This window comes from Drosophila teissieri, chromosome 3L (assembly GCF_016746235.2).
Source record: "Drosophila teissieri strain GT53w chromosome 3L, Prin_Dtei_1.1, whole genome shotgun sequence".
In the NCBI taxonomy this organism is placed as follows: Eukaryota; Metazoa; Arthropoda; class Insecta; order Diptera; family Drosophilidae; genus Drosophila; species Drosophila teissieri.
This window is the reverse complement of record NC_053031.1, coordinates 1,391,358-1,411,159: the sequence shown is the minus strand read 5'-3', so window position 1 is coordinate 1,411,159 and position 19,802 is coordinate 1,391,358. Positions and strand designations below refer to the sequence as shown.

The 19,802-nt window shown below is 44.2% G+C and overlaps 1 protein-coding gene and 5 non-coding genes across 10 annotated transcripts; all 6 read right to left on the bottom strand.

Moving 5' to 3' along the window:
* Window positions 1–6,420: 6,420 nt before the first annotated feature.
* Window positions 6,421–6,492, bottom strand: Trnae-cuc. The gene has a single exon. It is a non-coding gene; the product is annotated as a tRNA-Glu (tRNA).
* Window positions 6,493–6,757: 265 nt separating this feature from the next.
* Window positions 6,758–6,829, bottom strand: Trnae-cuc. Its single transcript has one exon. It is a non-coding gene; the product is annotated as a tRNA-Glu (tRNA).
* On the bottom strand, window positions 6,829–9,666 carry LOC122617366 (DC-STAMP domain-containing protein 2). 5 transcript variants are annotated; one of them, XM_043793210.1, is made up of 11 exons: window positions 9,196–9,663; window positions 8,836–9,146; window positions 8,523–8,783; window positions 8,091–8,467; window positions 7,873–8,041; window positions 7,789–7,824; window positions 7,522–7,698; window positions 7,361–7,466; window positions 7,241–7,309; window positions 7,062–7,187; window positions 6,829–7,001 (listed from the first exon to the last, which is right to left on the bottom strand). In XM_043793210.1, the coding sequence occupies exons 1-11, from the start codon at window positions 9,633–9,635 to the stop codon at window positions 6,923–6,925; spliced, it is 2,151 nt and encodes a 716-aa protein (XP_043649145.1). In that variant the 5' UTR covers window positions 9,636–9,663; the 3' UTR covers window positions 6,829–6,922. The 5 variants fall into 5 exon arrangements, 2 of the variants coding, with proteins under 2 accessions (XP_043649145.1, XP_043649144.1); XR_006325945.1 differs by having other exon boundaries at window positions 6,830–7,001; window positions 7,522–7,824; window positions 7,873–8,049; window positions 9,196–9,666; XR_006325946.1 differs by having other exon boundaries at window positions 6,830–7,001; window positions 7,522–7,824; window positions 7,873–8,061; window positions 8,120–8,467; window positions 9,196–9,666.
* An 88-nt stretch (window positions 9,667–9,754) lies between these two features.
* Window positions 9,755–9,826, bottom strand: Trnae-cuc. Its single transcript has one exon. It is a non-coding gene; the product is annotated as a tRNA-Glu (tRNA).
* A 129-nt stretch (window positions 9,827–9,955) lies between these two features.
* Trnae-cuc lies at window positions 9,956–10,027 on the bottom strand. Its single transcript has one exon. It is a non-coding gene; the product is annotated as a tRNA-Glu (tRNA).
* A 183-nt stretch (window positions 10,028–10,210) lies between these two features.
* On the bottom strand, window positions 10,211–10,282 carry Trnae-cuc. Its single transcript has one exon. It is a non-coding gene; the product is annotated as a tRNA-Glu (tRNA).
* Between the last annotated feature and the right edge of the window lie 9,520 nt (window positions 10,283–19,802).

The window sequence follows — 19,802 nt, the reverse complement described above, 5'->3', positions numbered from 1 at the left end:
GTCTTCATCTTTGCCTTGGACTTGGATTGGGATTTGGATTCGGATTTGGAGTGTTGGCAGTGGACTGGGCTGTGGTATCGGATTTGGCCTTTGCCACGGTCATGGCCCGTTAATTGAAATATGTTTTGGCCCGAGATCAAAGGGATCGAGAGTGGCGTTCGGGCGATGATGATGATGATTTGATTAATTCGAATGGGAATGGCTCTTCTGCGATGCAGTCGATGATGCATTGATGATGCAGTGATGATGGGTTCGATTCGGAACTAATTAAAACATTTAAAGTAAAGCACAAACGAAACTCTGGGACAGCACAACTTCTTTCTGTGTGTGTGTGTGCCTGTTCGGGAAATACGTGGAAAATAGAACATTAAACAATCATAAAAATAAATACATTTCCCACACTGCTGTTGTTGTTGGGCCAGCAACAAGAAATAATAATAAAAACGAGAAGCAGTCGAGAAACTTTTGTTCAACATGGAAATGTCATTCGCATAACAACAAAAGACAACGAACCATGATGATGATGATGATGATGATGACAACAACCCACAACCAAAAACACAACAACGCAACGAAACAACGCACAAAGTTTCGATTCTCCACTCTTAACCCCTTGGTGCCCCAGTTTGCGGCAAAGTTGGTGGCACCTTTGTGGGACCTGCTGAGATAACAGGCAACAAAATGTTTGATGTACTTGAAAGTTAATGTTTTGTGGTGTCAACTTTTGCCCGTCTCCTCCATGGTTGGGTTTTTTGGGTTGGGTCTGGGTTTTGGTCTTGGTCTTCGCCTTTTTGTTGGGGTTTTGCATTGGAGAGCGGCTTTTAATGGCCGGGGATTTACTCTAATTTGGCTCGACAAAATTAGCCTTTATTTTTTGGCTCTTCGCCTAATCGCAAGTGATGAAGTTGCCGTAGCAAAGTTTGACCTTTCACACGCTCCCAGATTGTCTCGAAATTGGAAGTCCCAGCCCCTTACACACTTTTGCTTTCAAGGAATTACAACAAAATACAAAATTAACAAGAGCATTCGTTATCAAAAGAACTTTTAGCCGCCTCATTTCGTTGACGTCGCCTTCGAACCGAACTGAAAAATTGTTTTCCCACGCAAATTAACACTTGACTTTGTTTTCATATTTGCACAAGATGACTTCATTTTCTTGGGCGCTTTTTCCAACCTCCAACAACTCACTCCCCCTCCGCTCCTTCTTCAAATATTTTATTATTGTTGACTTTCCTCCGCCCGACTTCTCACCTCCGAAAAAAAAGCGAAGAAACACAGAAACACTGAAATTCGTGTCTCATCTGCGGCTGTTTTAGATAATGTAGGTGTTTCACTTGTAGTGCGTCATTGTCTCGATTTTTATGTGTTATTGGGTAATATTCACCGCTACGATTTTACAATCCCTAACCATTGTGGATGAGCTGGCGGGTGACTCTACTCCCAGTTCGGGAATTCGTTTAATCTAGGTACAAGTCTAAGTAAAAGCTATATTGTAGTTACTAAGGTTTCAAAGGTTACTGGTTTATCAAAGCCAATTGTATGTGTCAAAGCAATATACCAAGTTTCCAACTTTCTTCAAGAGATAAACCAACTAATATCTAGATTAGGTGAGCACCCTAGAGGGCAACATTTGGATTTTGAAACGGAAAAGTTTCCAAGATCCTCTTACCGGAAAGCACAAAAATATAGAAAGTCGTTTTTCACCTCTCGTGTCCAGTAGTCGCCCTCGATAATCCGCATGTCCAGCTGGGCTTATTGCTGCTCCCCTGCCAACCAGATACCAGATGGACAAAGGACACACCATCCACATCCACATCAACGTCCGTCCGTCCGTCGTTTGTCCGTCCACACACTCGCAGGAAATGGGGCGAATCCAATGCTGAGGGCCAACTTTTGTCGGCGACTGTGTGCGCCCAATCAGGGGAAAATGCTGGAAAAGCGACCTGCACTCGGACATTTCACTTGCAATTGCAGCGCAGCACTCGAGCAAAATAAATTCAAACTCCTTGAGCACTGGGGAGATGGAGGAGGAGGAGGAGGACTCGCCCAGGATTCATGTGTATGCTGTCCAAGGACTCGGAGCTCCGGAGACAATAAACTTGCTGCCACTGCAATTTCTCAGTTATTTGCTGGGGGGGAAAGGAGGAAGGGAAAAAGACATCGAGATATGATAGGAGTGGATGACACTCGTGTCAGCCATAAGCAGCCGGGATCAACTTTTCCGGGCTCTTCTGTTTGCCCGACTTGGAAAATGGGATTTGAAGGAGAGCCGGAGCTTTGCTAGGATTTGTGCAGCAAATTAGCTTCATTAATGGATGACTTATTCCCGGTGGGGGTGAACGAACCGAGCCCCCGACTAGATTCAAGTATTTTGCATGCGATTCCTCGCAGCTGCAGTCGCTCAATCAGCGCTGAAATTTATTATGCTCCATAATCATTTGTCATCTTACCATTTTGCCAGTTTCCCATTTTCCCGCTCTGCCATTTCCCATTTTCCCAGGCCCCCATCCATTTCCATTTGGCGCCCGCAGCGAGCGCATTAAAATTTTTCGCAACATATTTCACGCATATTCAGCATCCGACATTCAGTTCAGTGTTCAGCATTCAGTGTTTCAGCACAAATGGAATGGCAACTGGAGCACGGGACACGCTCCATTTGACCAGCAACTGCGATGGGATCCGAGATCCAGTACGGGTCATAAATATCCGGAATATTGTTAAGAATATAACAATTCTCCGCTCGCAGCACTAATGTCATCTGCCATTTCTCTCTATCTCCCAGCGTTTTTCCCTTGCCACCAAGCTCTTGATACATTTTTATTGCATTTGAGTGGCGAGTCGCCTCCTTTTTATGGCTGTCCAAAGGGGTCAGTGCTGGTTCAATATGGCGACGCCCTCTGTCGGAAATTTGGATGAACTGCCAGCGGACAAAAATATATTTCCCGTATTTAGCACTCTCAAAATAACTTATCCTGCCGAATCAGAAAATTGGGTAAACTCAGATACTCTCCATTTTAAGCTCGATTGGACAAGTCTTAGCAGTCCTTGAGTTCAAGTCTAAGCAAACTTTCTTTTCAAAACTCATATAGAAGTTTAAAGATATCCTTGTTAGTTCCAAAAACCCATCATTTTTGTGAAACAGACGTGGGGATTGGATACTCCATTCCACGCTTCTTAAATAATTCAATAAATTTGCGCAGAATTTTTCAACAATGAAAACAAATTTCGCCTCTTTTTGTGCTGCTTGCATTCTTTGGCATCGCCATAAGGGGAAAATCCATAATTCATGCATTCGCCAAATAAGAAAAGCGTCGGGAAAAGGCGAAGCAATGAAAACATTAACAAGCAGCAATAAAATATGAGGCAGTGAATGTAAATCGCTTTCCATAATTCATCGCAACGCATCGCGTTGACTCGACTACGGGCTGGATATGCCGTAGATATTTCCCTGGAAGCATCGTAAACCCATCGAAGGCTGGGCCACTCGTAAAACTAATGAAATTTCAATTCGGATGACGCGACAACGTCTTGTGAGCGACCCGGGCAGCCGGAAAATTCCACGAAATTTTCGCGCACTCGCCACGCCAACGAAATTCATAAATTCCCTCGGACCAAGAGTGCCAGTGCCTCCCTTCGATTATCCCAGGACAATGTTGGACAACTTCCGCTGCAGGTCCGGTTCTTTTTTCGTCGTCCCCTCGATGAAGTGGCAACGACAGGTGAATTTATGATGAAGTGAATCGTCAGCATTATTCCTCACACCTCCATCCGATTTATTCGAATCCTCCTCGTTTCCTAGGCAGGTCGCGTGTGAATTATGAAAACCGGCGATAAAAACGAAAGTAATTCAAAATCTTCGACGTGTGCGAGGGTTTATCACCTGGGAAAGGAACAGCACTGGGAGCTGGGTACCCGTACCCACACACCACCTATATCGCACATCTCACCCCTCGGGCTCAGATTTATATCGCTGGATTTATGATCCTGTTAGCGCCACTGCACTTGCTTATCTCGTGTGCAGCATCGTAGATAGGAGCACACCTTGTTTACGAGCTGCCGATGGAATGAGTAAATGGTATTGCCACTTTCGCCCTTTCTTCGCTTTCCTACCTGATTTGTGCTCTTCGTTGTTCTGTGGTTATATCACCTTTTTGTTTCAACAATCACCTGGGAGATTTTAAGAATCTGTATTGAAATTTTCAAGCCAAGCTATGTTCACCCATGACAAGAACAAAAGGGTTTGTTTTAACTACAGCTATTAGAGTCCGAATAAACTACTGTATTATTTAAAATTACTTTGGCATTAAAGCCACAACACACCCACCAGTGGAGCTTTTCGCCGACATGCACTGCCAACTTTCTAATGGTAATTAAAACCATTTTCCTGTGACACGACGACGCCATATTAATTTGAGCGGGCAGAAAACCGCAAATAAAAATGTCGCATTTAATTGGTGTTTGTGTTCCTTTATGCATTTCGCTCAATTAAATTGCACTTGAACCTGTTAGCAGTGAAAACGCCGCTGGTGGTGGGCGGAAATGGCTGTGACACGCGATTCGGCGATCAAAAAGTGCACTAACCCGTCCTTAAAACACGGCCAGGACTCCCTCATCCAGCACATTAATTTGGTTTCGCCTGTCCGCCCGCCTTTAAGTTGTAATTAGGAATACTATCACCGGGTGATGGGCACACACACACACACACACACACACACCTTCCATTTGAAAAGTGTTTGCACATTGAGTGGGCGTGGTCAGTGCGATGGGGAGCTGCAATTACGCGAAGGACCTCCTTTCTCGTTACCACACAGAATGAAAAGATTCACCGGCTTTCGAGGCTTGTTGTACTGTGGCTTTTCTTTGTGGCACCTCTTTTGTTGGCTAAAACTACGAGCCAGATATCATTCCTAAACAGGACAGTGGAACAACTGGCTGGCTTTGCTAACACCAAGAAGAGTTTACTTTTTGTCTCTGAATATATACTATAAACATTTTTCTATTTAACACTGAGTCGGTTAAATGGGTTTGATGCAGTATACTTTAAACGAAATCTGATCAACCTGCTACATTTTTGCATTGTTCCTGAACCAACGTGCATTTGCTCCTCTATGCAAATTCCTGGTACCCGTTCTCGCTTTTCCGCTGTTTTTGTGGTTGGGAACGCTTTGTTCTCACCTCACAGCTCGCACACATCTCATTGTTCCGTATCGGCGCTTTGTATCTTTAACAAAATTGCCAAACCACAGGAAAAGCTGGAAAATAGTCGAGGGTAAAAGCCAACCGCGTGTAATGTGAGAACCTATCCGATGAGGGGGTCCTGATTAAGCTCAACATCCAACCGCAAAGGGTTACGATTGAGGGAAATCCAAACTTCTTACCCCACAACTCTTTAAGCAGAAATTCCCAATCGCTTGAATATTTGTGCAAGACGTAAGTGTTTGCCATTTGCATTTAGCGACCTATTTTCTTGCAATTTTCCGTACAATTAGTCGGAAGGGGGAAAATGCGAATCCCGCAGCATTCAGTTCAGTTCCATTTCCTCCAGTCTTACACATGCAGTTGAGTTTGAAAGACAGAGATACATTTGTATCTGAAGCTTAAGTAGCTGCACAGAAAGCTATTTAAATTGCCTGAAAGTGGGAATCAGGAAAATCAGCCAGACGTGTGGAAAACTTTTCGCCGAATTTTATATTTATCTGTCCTACTTCCGAAGGGGCGTCGAGGAGGCGTGGCTAGGGTGCAGCCCCCTTCCGAAAATAGGCGTTTCCATCGAGCGGCAGTCGTCGTCGTCATCATCATAAAAAAAACAAGGCTATGGCAAAAGTTTTTCAATTTTTGCTCCAACTTTACCAGGCCGTCCCATCTCTCCGCCTCCCGGACCTGAGTCCTTCCCTCCGGTTGTGTAAACATTTGTAGTTTACTTTCAGTTCGCAGGCGGCTCGTAAAATCTGTCCGTTTCGAAAGTGTCTCGTAACTCAGACCCGCAGGTTAGCCCATCGCCCTTCGCTCGGAAAAACACGGAACTTTGGGTTTGTTTAGCCAGGAAGGACCACCGATTGAATTAGAAAATTATGCTGAAAGTTATTTGGATTAAAGAAGAAGGGTCCTTGACCATTGAGTAAGAGGAAATTAGGTAATGGGATAGAAAATTACTCGGACAGAATGGGGAACGACTGAGCTGGGGATTCGAGTGAATTTACTAGGGGCTTATAATAATAAGAAAACACAATTTATACCTCAGCAAATTAAACGAAAACTTTGGGTCGGTCAATAAAAAAATAGCTTTGCAAACTTATTGGGATTAGATGAAAAGTAGAATAGAATCATCTAAGGATATCAAAAGTGGACAAACGATTATTTTGAAGTAACTTTTTCTATTCTACAATAGTTCATTAAATAAAAAAAAATGTCCACAGAAGTTTCCCATACCGGGAATTGAACCCGGGCCTTCCGGGTGAGAGCCGGATATCCTAACCACTAGACAATATGGGACTTGACATTCGTCGCGGCTAAAAAGTGTAAAGGTATAAACGTTGTGATTCGTTGTGGCTAAAAGTGAGCGTAAGCAAGGCGTTTTATTTATAGCTTTTGTTACTTATTTGTTGACCTCGATAATAAGTTTCCATGCCTATTTATGAGTCATTAGAAAATGATTTACATAAATTTAATGATTTAAAACTTTATTGTTAAAAATTGGCAAGCATTTTGCTAAGAAAACAAGTTATGGATGAATTGAAAAAAATGTCTCTACAGTAGTTTCCCATACCGGGAATTGAACCCGGGCCTTCCGGGTGAGAGCCGGATATCCTAACCACTAGACAATATGGGACTTGAAGTCGTGGCAGCCAACTATACTTGTTGTAGTTTTATAAGAAATCCTATTTAAATATTTATTTGTATTAACAGATTTTGGAATTAATCCCTATATTTTCTTATCACGCTGCTGGGGATAACTCTTATCAACGCTGCAGAAATCAGAGTCCGAATTTCCAGAAGAGTTCCTAAGTATGAATTCAATATTAAGAACTTGTTTCGAGGCTATAAACATTACGCTTATTTACCCATGTTCCAATAGTTCATCTTCGTACTCGGAACTGCATAATACACATTTATTGTGGCTGTCTTGAAAGCACGTTGTACAGTAGATACCCCTGCAGTTTGGCCAGCCACAGGAAACATTATCAGATCTGCACAAGGCCATAATAAGTTAATAAATTATTAAAAAGTTGAATCTACTCACTTGTTCAGTGGTTTATTGCAAATGGTACAGCATGTTCCAATAAAAGATACTGTACAACAACTGAGACACCTGCAAGAAGCGGTTTGTTAATTATATTCCAATAGAAGGTTGGAAGCTTACCAGTTTAGACGAGAATTAAGCCACGTAAAATACGATTCAAATTGATGGGTATTCTTAAAGGCGTTTAAGAAACGTGCCTCCCGACATTTTGCTTTAAATAAATGTTCTACAAAACAATAATCAATATATTTTACATGAATGAAGTTATTTAAATGTCTCACTTCTTTCATGTAATATTGTTCGGTGCAAGTCGTAAACTCTGCGCCTTGATTCCTCTGGATAAAAGTACATCATAGTACGGTGTCTTCGACGGAGGCCATATGGCTCCCAAAAAACCATGAACCAGGCCAGCAAATAAAGCAATAAGATCCACACATATCGGAGGTATTTCGGATGACCTGGAATCGGTAGACACCGTTGAGTATTTATTTTGAAAGTTCTTGGCTCAAATGCCTGAACCAGATCTCGTAGAATGTCGCCAGTTTTACCTCCGCCAGTAATGACAATCTTTTTATAGGCAAGAGCTGCAATGCAAATTTGAATGTAAGTACTAAGCTAAGATTTAAGCTTACGTTTAACATCTTCAATCATATGTCCATAATAGGACATCAAAGTTAGCATACTATAAAGACTGTAGTCCACAAAGCAGATGCAGAAAAGCTGTATTCCTGTGATCCCCAAAAACGTTACTGAACGATAAATAGTATCATATTCTTTGGGCAGCAGTCGCATTGAATTTATCTAAAGATCTATGTAAATAGCTATATGTTAAGCTCGATTCAGACTTTACCTTCACATATTTATTCTCTTCGAAATTACTTAAGGGCAAGGCTCTTACACCCATGGTCTGATAGTACTTGTCATCATAGTTCTCAAAAGCCTCTGTTATATAGACATTTTCATATTGTTCATTGCTCAAGTAGCGCAGCCAAAAGCTCAGTGATTGATGTATAATAGTGAGCAAGAGTATGAAGATAACTAAATCGATCAAAAATAATAGCAAATATAACTTATGTCTCTGTGCCTCTAATTTCTCGTTTACATCTTGTTCGGTTATGTGATCTTTGTTAGGGGTAAATTGACCTGTTGAATTAAATTTTAAGCTATGGTCAAAACTAATGGAGCTTATAAAAATATATCTGATTTTCATGGAGCATAACCGCAAGCCTATGATAAATTAAAAGCTGTAAATAACTCAAAACATTACTAAATCTTAACGCACGTTGAAATATTTCCTTGATGACCATCAGAGACCATTGAAGATTATCATCGAAGAAACTTGTAAATGACTTGAGACTTTCGCAGAACCAATAAAAGAGTTCTAGGTTACAGCACTCTTTCTTTTTTCCTCCAAACTCAATCTTGCACTGTGCAATACTCAAGTTACCCGCCTTCATGCAGCGGTTGTAGGGAGTACCCATCTTGTACTCATAGTGATCCTTCTGCAAAAGTAACCAATCTGTGCAGGTCTTATAAGTGGCATCTGCGGATGACAGGTTACCTTAAGAAAGTTAAGAAAACTATTCATTACAAACGTATTTGTGATATGGGCCTCTCCAAATTTAGCAAAAGCTTATCCAGTTTATTCATGAGTCTGCACACTTGAGTCAACGTTGTCTTGAATGCCTCCTCCACTGAATGAGAAGGATCGTTTATAATTCGTTGCATTAGCTTTAGAGCCTGTATTAGCACATTTTGCCCACAGGTGAGAGTGTTCGCCAAAATGCAAATGTTGTGGATTATATTTTTTATAGGTCCCGAAAAAGCAACCAAGAAAGCTAATGCAATTACCAATGTCCGAAATTGACTGCTTGATAACCTTGAAAGGCATAACACTGCAATGCACCTGTTAAAAAAGTAAGATAAGATTAAAATATTTTCCAAGTGCAACTTACCTTGCTGGACGTCGTCGAACCAGTATAATAATTAGTAAGGTGACCAAGACGATGAAAATCCATTTTCCATTAAGGTCCTTGCAGGCCTCTTTGGGATTCCTATAGTACCACATTAGTACCAATAGTAGTCCGACAATATATCCTCCGATAACATAAAGCAATGCGTTGTATCGACATTCTGAAAGTGATTTTTCGCATCCCCCTGAAGGTTCGTCTTCTGGCTCAGGGTCCTCGCGATCCATGGGATAGATGGGTGCATCTCCTTCAGAGGTGGAATCCAGGTATTTCCCAGACTCGACCAGGTCCAGGTCAGAGTTGTAATCTCTTTTGTATAAGTTGATAAGACGCTTTCCAGTGCAGTTCTCCGTCTCTTCCTCAGAGCTAACTATGGTATTCCTTCGTCTGTACATGTAATCGCCTAAATTACAATTGTCTTCCATAATCAGTTTCTATTTATTTTAAGAATAAAATGAGCGACAAATAAGTCAGAGAAATTATATTTTGTATAACATTGTGTTTTGAAAATTAATAAAAAAAGAAAAGAAAATGTTTTCCTCATTTCCCATACCGGGAATTGAACCCGGGCCTTCCGGGTGAGAGCCGGATATCCTAACCACTAGACAATATGGGATGTGATATCCTTGGATCCAGTGTTGGCTAACGATCAGAATGGTTCGGTAATTTTAAAAAATTAAATTTCGAAAGTACTACAAATAGATTAATATAAAACACATAACAAAAAGAAACCTCTTTACCATATTTCCCATACCGGGAATTGAACCCGGGCCTTCCGGGTGAGAGCCGGATATCCTAACCACTAGACAATATGGGATTGGAAATCCTTAGATCCAGTGTTGGCTAACGATCAGGATCGTTTGATAATTTAACAAAATGCATACTCTAGGGTATTAAAAGCTTCGCCTTTTAGCTCTTGTAAAGGTTTGGATACACAAATAGATCAATATATAAACATATTTTTTTGAAAATGTTTCTCAAAAAGAAACCTCTACCATATTTCCCATACCGGGAATTGAACCCGGGCCTTCCGGGTGAGAGCCGGATATCCTAACCACTAGACAATATGGGATGTGATAGGGGAACGGCAGAATTCCCCCCGAATGTTCCACGAAAACCTGGGGAATTCTTTCATCCTGGTTGATGGTCTTGTTCATCAGAGTTGACCGATGTCGACAATGATTACTACTAAATCACCTTCTCGGAGAGCACCCACGCAGCTCTTCAGATTTACTGTGATGGGAGGTCAACTTCATATAACCTTTTTCGGAATTAATTAAAAGCCATTCAACACTCGGCACTGGCAGTTGCATTCGCCAGTGCCCACGACTCGACGGACTCCAGTGGCTGCGAATGAGGCACATAATCATCAATTATTCGCACAATTACCGCAAACAAATAAATATTCTTAATTTATTATGTTTTCGAATCGGGCTTGGCCGCCCACAATGGCAACAAGCGGCGAGTGCAGACGAAAAATCGCTACGAAAAATATTAAAAATAAATTCCCAAACCGAAACAACAAACACACAAATTTCGGTGTAGCTGTACGAGGAGGGGCATGGGGAGGGGGCGAGAGGTTGAGGGGTTGAGGGGCAATGGGCTGGTTTGTTGGAAACTGCGGTATTGAGATTGATGTCCATAAATTAATTCCTCGCCTCTGCGCCCCTTCTGCAGCATTGTGTCTTTTTAGTCAGTCTTGCTGTCGTGCGATAAATTTCATAGATGCATTTGGTAATTTCAATTTGTTTTAATGTGTCTCCTCTATCCTATTCTATATATAAAGCACATATAGCACATATAATTTGAGGTTTATTGGCCGTGCCGTGGCTTTCTTTGCTATTTCTGTCTGGCCTCGTGGGATGTGGGATGATGTGGTATGTTCTGAGGCATCAGCCCCATCGCCGGCAATTGTCGCTGCTTATCAGATTGCGATATAGGATATAGGATGTAGGATATAGAATATAGAAAATCCCCCTGCAACGGCAGAGCTTTTGAAGTTGTCCAAGGGCGGAAATGTATTGAGTGCACTTCTTGAAAGATCCGTCGGGGCTTATCCGTATGCACTGAGAAAAAACCAACGCTGCATTTAAATTGTATTTTACCTTGGTTGTAAAGCTCTACGGAGTATGATAGAAGTTTCCCAAAGTACCAAACATTTGGTGCAACTTCTGCTGTTCATTTGGCCGAGTGTTGGTCCAATGGGATAGCCTTTAGGCTTAGCCGCTATAAATCAATTTCCGCCTTTAGCTTGTCGATGGTGCTGGGCAAACATTTCCTGAATTTCCACTCGGGGATTTTGGGAGCTTAAGCCCCGTGGCGCCACTGCGCGCTGGAAGGGATTAGAGGAGCACGGGGCATTTCATCATAATTAATAAACTGTCGGTGGCTGTATTTGTTGCTATCTGTTCGTGATGTGTCGTGCTACATTTGTATGTACATAAATATATTTCCACATAAATTCGGGGCTTCCACATGTAGCAGTCGTAAAATAGCGTTATTTCGGCTCTGTCATCACCTGAACCCGCCGGTAATCGCCGTTTAGAGCTGGCTTCCTCTCCACTTGGGTGTCCACGAAATTTGTCGCGCGATGAGGGAAATTTCGTTTGAATGGTTTCCGCAATGAAGCGACATAAGTGACAGCCATGCCGGAGTTATTGCTCTTGGACTTGCAGCATTTTCGGGGAAATGCGGCCCATAAAGTGCGGGAAAATCATAGCCAGAGCTGCAATGTTGCCCAATCTTTTCACGTTTCCAGAACTTCCTCCCAGGCCAACTCGGAGTTCATTTCTTTTCATTAGCCGCCCGCACTGCTGGCCATCTACGGAGCGACCGGGTCATAAAACGTAACTGGTTACTCCGCGTAACTCTTGGTACACAACTCACTTGATTACTTGCCCGTTGGCCTGGTCTTTTACTATGTAATATATGTGTTACTGGCACAGACCGACAAGCGGACAGACGGACAAGCGGACCAACGGACAAGCGGACAGACAGCGGCACTTTATTAATGAAAAGCGCAAAAGTTCTTTCTATTTTTCCCAGCCCTTTTACGTGTGTGGCCTGCATCGAGGTCAGCCGGAGATTTGTTAACCGAAAGTGAGCGGTTTCTGCAGCGGGCCAAATGAAATGGCCAAAAGACTGGACACGACCGCCAGACGCGATGATGAGGAAAGTTCGTCTGCGAAAAGGTAGGCAATTAGAGAGAGTTTTTTTATTTGCTCCTAAACGAGCTTTTTAGCCACTGCCGAAGGGGAAAGCCGGCGATAAATGGTTCGTTTTTTCTTGACATGCGAAAGAATCTCATTCAGAACTTGCGGATTAGCATGTAAAATGATGTCACGTAGGCTGGTTTCTAGAAGGCTAGTGAAAGTACGATACAATGATGTTACAAAAGAAGTGTATAGTATAGTGTTTTGCATGAAACAACAACAAATAAGTTTTCCTAATGTTGTGTTCCTTTGCCTCAATGTTTATGCTTGCCGCAGATCTTTGAAACATCCACAAATAATGCAGAAATCATAAAAAACTCAGGCAGTGGCAGAACTGCCGATCTCCTCTAGGGTTGGGCACTGTAATCCACAGCATGGGGCAAGTGCAGCGAAACTAGGAACTTAAATACAAAATACCCATTGAAACCCATTCGAAGAAGTGGATCCATTGCTGGGGATTATGTGAAGACACCCACCAGCGAGGAATATTGCCTTTGTTTGCTGGCATTTATTCAGTTCTGTTTTTTAATTTTTTTATTGTATTCGCCGGCTGACAAGTCGTTGGCATCTCTGGCGCATGTTAATTATGCCAGCGGACTACCTAGGCGTGCTCCTCCGCGGATCGGAGTCCCCCTGCCGTCGTCCACAATCCCAAGATGTGGGCCGTGGCCACGCCGAGAAGACCTTGACTCTCGCCAAGATCTTGATACGATTTATACAATTTTTGATTCATGGCGTCTCCGCTGTCGCGTTTGGTCGCTTTTGGTCGCTATCTTCGGCGACTCGCGAACCGAATTAATTTCGTAGGCAAGAGGCGTCTTGCCATATTTGTCGACGCCAGAACTTCGAGTTCGAAATTTTGAATTCAATCAGCAATTTGCATAAATTTGCAGGCGCGCAAAAAGAAGCTGCTTAAGCCCTAAAAGGTGCGATTAGCCCAACGCCCACCCACAAATCCCCCCAAAAATCTTAAGACGCCGTTATGGGCCGCTGACCCAAAGTGTGGCGGCTAATGGGACAGCCAAGTGACAAACTGAACTGGCCGAGAAGCGTTCGAGAGTGTGGGCTGCTGATTGACTGACTGATTGACTGATTGACGGACCGAGTGACGGACTAAATAGGGCCCCCAGTTGACTTGGCCCATCTAATCGCAACAGACCCAAAACAGCAGACTGGTCCAAACATTTGCAAATCGTTTCGGTTTTGGCTTTTGTCGCACGGGCCACCAAAATAGATTGGCCAAATGGGGGAGGTGGGTGGATAGCATCTGTCCGCGATATCGTACGATTTTGTATATATAAAACGAGATTTATTTTTGGCTTAATGAGCTGAGCAGCTTGCAGGAACATAAAATACAATATAATTGTACGATTTTGCACCATTTAAGCAAAGCCATTTAAGAGCGATTGCAGTTGTTTGACAGCCAAATGCTAATTATTCATATTAAATCATAATAGTATGCAGATTGTATTATCTCCATTAAATGCTGACATGTTTATTAACAGGTAATTGATTTCACGACACATTGGCAGTTAATAGTCAATCAGTGATCCCAAACCGTTTTATATGCCCCATGAGCACTTGCCCATCTGTAAATATTTCATTGGCTGTCAAAAATCCTTGGCTTGCAAGCGGCATTCTCATATAGATCATACCCCCAAGTACCAGGGTATCCCCATAAATATCGTGCTGCTTGTTGTGCCACCACCACTCTTTTCGGTTTCTATTTCTGGCTGATTCATTCTCGTCTGATTCTGATTCTAAATCTCAATCTGATTCTCGTTCAGTGGGCTGATCGTCGCCCCGTCGTGGTGGCTGCTAAATTTAAATGCCCAAACATCCATAACGACATTCATGAGGATCTGCTGGGTGGACCTACACGCCCAACCCGCTGCCCCCGTTGATTTTCACCATTCTCAGAATTTATTCGTATTAATTTCCCCGCATTAGTTTTTAATGCGTCGTCGCTAGAATTAAAGCCATCGTAAAGCTGACAAATATTTTATGGCGAGTGTGCTAGTGTGAAAAAAGCGCGACAAATTAATGAATTTATGGGACACTTTAGGGGGTCTCTCGCTCTCTGCATAATGGCCACCTGTCTGGATTGGTCTGGTCTTCTGGTCTGGTGTGTTCCGTGTGTTCCGTGTGTAGTTGGCAAAATGCGCCCCCTTGTTTCTGGATTTAAATCGTTTCGTGTTTCGAGTGTCGCCAGGCGCCAATTGGTCACCCCATTCCACCCATTTTGCGTGGGCGCTTTTCAATTCGTTTTCCGAGCCAAAAGCAACTTGAAGAGCTGTCGTACGTTTTTCACAATTCACAAAACAAAGAGCGAATGTTTCTTGGAATTCGGTTTATTTTCGAGCAGATGAAAGCGATTCGCCAAGTGTTTTGTTTGTTGTCACACATCGAGTGCATGATAGGGACGGAGTGGGAAAACCCAGAAGTGCCTCGGATTGGGCGAGAGGTGTTGTTACCCACCAGTACAGTGGGGACTGCCCACGTGGCTGCACTCGCATGCATTCCTCGACTCCAGCGACGCACACGTCCACGACATCCTGGGAAAGTGTGTGGGCGACCACGAAGGAGTGTGTAGGATCTCTGCAGCTCTGCATCTTTGGCACTGAGGTTCTGAGGGCAGCCAGATCAACTAAATCAACTAAGACCGAGAACCGGCCCGACCTGAACGCCAAACTCGTTCTATTCCAGGCGCCAATTTAGCTGGGGATGCATCACATTATTTCAAGCCTGTCGCCTGCTGATCAACGACTTTTGTTCCCTTGCTGGCCATGCATCGAAATTGGCATTCTATGGTAATTTTTGAGCAGTGAAACATATTGCAAGCATTCCAAGTTCTATATAGTGTTGCACTCAATTCAGCAATGCCCGTTCTTGGTCATATGTTCATGTGTTAATTTTCCCGTCTCAATATTGCTGCTGTTGTTGACCGCACGCGTTTCCATAAACAAAACACCAAAAACTTGAGGCAAACCAAACCAAAAGCCAAACAAACAGAATGCAGTATGCAACGATCGCGTGGCAGTCGGCAGTTTTCCACACACAGGTGCGGTTTACTTGGAACAATATACTAAATCATACATTTTCGGAATCAAGACTCATCTGTTCATAATCGAGTAAGGCATCCAATGGATACAGTATGCCCCCGTTGTGGCAAACTCCGCTCCTGTCTTCTGGGCGTTGCTGCACCTCCTGGCGGAGTTCGTCTATTTGTTTTCCAAACAAGCCTCCTTCGCAGACTGGCAGGCGGGCAGATGCAGCCCAGCATCTTTCCCCCTGCGCAGCAGTTCAAGTGCGTTCAATTTTCAATAAATCCATAAAATTTAGCTTCGCTCCCCGCAACCAGATAAACCACAGCAGCCCCAGCCCCAGCACCAGCCCGGTATTCCTCCTCCTCGCCAGAGTTTCGCTTCTCGGACTCGGATGTCTGGGCCAGTCCATGGCTGCATTTTTGTTTTGGTCTGTGCGGAGTAAACAATGCACCAACAGCAGTCACGATGGAGGAGCGCACGGAGAAGGAGGAGGCGAGACTGGAGGCCAGCAGTTGCATCCCAGCCACAAGCCAGATGAGTCACGGAACTGTGGAACCGAAAGCCAAAGGGATTGGCTATTTGTGCTCCAGGTTTTGAAGCCAGTTGTTGGTACTTGCCTAGGACAAACCATTTGTTTATATCCATCAATAATACTCGCAATAGTATTTTATATTCAAAGTAAATTATTTTAATGGAACTTATTTTGTAGTGTTCAGTATTGAGTGCTCCACTGTGCACCTGCCAAGACTGTTTTGCCCGTCGGAAGTTTGTGAAGTTTGCAGTGTCTATTTGCAGACTTGTCTCCCTTGCCCTGGACTGTGGTTTCATCCAGACCATTGAGGATGGTGAATATTGCGCATCTGTTGATGCTGCGGTCCCTCGGCAGCGTCATCTGCAACTCATCATTTTGTGAAATATTGCTCTTTTGCATACCTGAAGCCGTCTGCGTTCGTGTTTCACCAATTGTTGTTTTAGCCGGGCTAACAGAACTTAATTCCGACCGATCAGACGGAGTCGGATGAAACGAGGGAGTTGGGAGGATTTCAATCAACTGGCAGACGCCACCGCAGACATAATTTATTGCCACTCCTCGCAACGATATTCATTTTCCGCATAGATGTTTTCCTTAAGTGTTTCCTCCTCCATTTCAAGGAGGTCGCAGCCCAGGACGGCACTAATTGATTGTGGGCTGCTTTGGGAATTGGAATCTGGAGTCCAGGACCTGCCCACCTCGCTGGGCGAAAGTTAATTGGCCCGGTCCTGGGACAAACGGGACAATGGGACCATCGGACATGGAATGCAAACACAGGTACTGGGCCACTTAAGTGCGCTTAATTAATGCAAAGCGAATCCGCATCCGAATCCGAATCGGAATCCCAATTGGCAGCAGGATTTCGGGTCGCATTAGATGCGCATCGGGGGCAGAACAAGCGCGTCGCCTGTTCCTGGCCAGAATCCCTGTGCCAACAGACCACTTAATCCTCATCGCGATTGCTTTGGCTACCGCTGCGGGTTGTAAATATGTCTGCACTGTCTAGATTATTCTTATAACCAGTAACAGCGTCTGAAGGTTACACTTTCAATACCAATTCCACATTATTTAACAGTGAAAATAATTCAAATTTGTTCCTTTCTATTACCACCATTATTGTGATGAGTCAGGGCATCGAAAGTGCGGCTACAACCGCCTGCTCTTCTGCGTGGGATGTTCCTTTCGGGCTGCTAATGTTTGGAGCTTGTTGTCGACCGACACCGTCAGTGGCCAAAGTGGGATCAGTTCGCGGGGTGTTCGCGGAGGAGTCGCCAGTGGATTATCCTTTGTTGAGCATCGACAAGTCGGCCAGCGAGGAGCACGGAACATGGCATCGTGTTGGATTTCTTGTATCTACTCCACCCGCAACGGAGCAAACTGAGCCACGCACTTTTGCGCGCCGGCCTTAATTGCGAGGTGTTCAAGTGAACTCTGATTGCCGCTGCGGAGCAGGAGTCCGGACTCCTCTCCAGCTTCTCGATGGCGTTAATTGGGCAGCAGACGGAGCACAGCACAGCACAGCAGCCGGCGCAACATTTGCTGCCACTTTGATGCCCTGCCGATGATACTCGACCAAACTGCGACTTCAACAAGCTGCAGTCCCGAAAATTTGCATTTCAAGCAGCCCGCGATTTATGGCCCAGTCCGTGGGATCCACATGGCTGCAGGGACGTGGGGGGCAGTGGGGACTGGGCGGGGGTCTGCTGTGACGAATCCAATTATGAGGCGCGCCAGCTGGAGGATCCGAGGAGGGGCAGCCGACCGACCCCTGACGGGTGCCATGTGCCTGATGCGATAATGCGCCATCAAATGGCCATAAATAAAGCGCACAAAGCGGATTAAGCGTTTTGTTAACAGATTTATATTGAGCTGAATTATGAGCCAGCGGCGAGTTGAGATTTAATGAGTATCCGACACCCTCTCCTCCTCCGCCCGAGATGCCAATGAGATCGGGATCAATGAAATGAACTCGGGCTTATAGTCCCCTCGGGATGCAGGATGACCTCGTTGGGGAAAACTCGTTCAATCTCTTCAAGCAACTCATGTTTCTCCTGCAAATAGCATCGTTTCAATACATTGAAATCAACTGCAAAGTCGTCCCTAATATTACATCTCATATTCGGGCATATAAACGAAATCACTTACCATTGCCTTAAATGCAACAAAATGATGCACATGTACCACTTTGGCCATCCCTCCAACCCAACTGTCAACCCATTCCATTCCCCGTGTGTTTCATGACTCGAGCTGCAAATTTGAAATCGCTGTTAGAGTTCCTGTCACTTCCACTCCGGTTTTAGCAGTTGCCATGGCTGCTAAAAGCTTTGCATACCGAACCGGAGGAATATAAGGAATATGAATTAGAATTGATGGCAAATGCCAAAACTAGACTTTATGCAGATACTTTTGATAAATTCATGGGACCTTGGGATGGGAAATACATGAATGAACACCGAAAGTTGCAGCTGAAAATGTTGTAGCCGAACTGAACTGAACTGCCAGAAATATTTATGCTGCAAATTCGAGCTGTTATCGATTGGAAGGACATGCATATTGTATGTGTTTTCTTTTCTGTCGTTCCCCAACCATTTGTTTATCGAATTTAAGTGCTCCCCAGGGGGAAGGCAGAAAAAACAGTGGCACTCTCTGGGCAGTGTTTGTCTATGTTCCGGGGAGGATGATGGAAGTGGCACAGGAGGAAGATGGCATCCCGGGTGAATGGACACTTAAAGCCTGGCCAAAAATTACAGCCACCGAAAGTAAGGCAGCCCACAAAAAATAAGCGAAAATCGGAAGAGAGACGAGAAACCGAGTTCCAAATTGCCCCCGAGGGCAGGCAATGGCAAATTGAGGCTGCCGCTGAAGAAGCCGCCTCACCTGGCCAAGGAGGAGGTGCCTGCCGCTCCTGGGAGGTGGGGAGGATCATCCTCATCAGTCGATCGACGAGTGGCAGCCGCGTGCTGAAGCTGAACTCCAAGGCCCACCGAAAAAAGTGCAGATTCGAGTCCGGGCTGACTCGTCGGCATTTGGGCTGAGCGTCGAATTAAGCAAATTATGGTGGGCCCCGGCCGGTGATCGATCCGAATTGAGCCCCCTTTTTTGGCCGACGCCCCTGTCTCCTCGGCAGTTGCTGCAATTTGCCTTAATGCCCAGGATTATGTTCGAAGCGACTGCGAAAGCTGCAAACTGTTGACTCTTTTTTGCCGTGTCCACTCAAATTGGCGCATGTAAATTTTGCGTCGGCAAAAGTCGCTGACCCATCGCAACGGGCATGTGGATTGGCCAGTGGCGTTGGTCTCACCATTAACATCAATAGGGTAGTTAAAGATTTCTGCCACAAATGCCTTTTACTTTTAAGTAAATGATCAAGCAATTATGACTTTAGATAACTTAACAAGTGTTTTTAGACGGCAAAAGTTTGTAATACCAGTTGGTAGGGAATTTTCTGTTCGATTCGCATCCAATGCCGTCCTGCTTCTGGTATTTTGCCTCCTCCTCGGACTCTTCATGCCGCCTGCTGCTGACATTTGTGTGTGCGTTGAAATATTTTTTGAATGCAGATTTTTCACTTAAAATTATTTCAATTACGCCAAGTGCAGGCCAAGGAGCCAAGGAGGAGCACAATCCTCGAGACTTGGCTTTTTTGTCGACTTGTCCTCTTCGCCGAGCGGAGGAATGGAGGAATCGTGGAATGGCAGCTGCTGCAGTTCAGTTGTCGCTTTCGGAACTTCAGCTGCAAGTAGATTAAATGCCACAACCGCAAACAGACAAACTTGGTCAATTATTTTCAACGGCGGACAC

Excerpts from the sequence above, each read along its gene's own strand:
- LOC122617366 (XM_043793209.1), bottom strand. The coding sequence starts at position 9,635 with ATGGAAGACAATTGTAATTTAGGCGATTACATGTACAGACGAAGGAAT. Across the intron at positions 7,467-7,521 it reads AACAATATTACATGAAAGAA|AACATTTATTTAAAGCAAAA; the intron begins GTGAGACATTTA and ends ATTGTTTTGTAG. Across the intron at positions 7,002-7,061 it reads GATGAACTATTGGAACATGG|GAACTCTTCTGGAAATTCGG; the intron begins GTAAATAAGCGT and ends ATTCATACTTAG.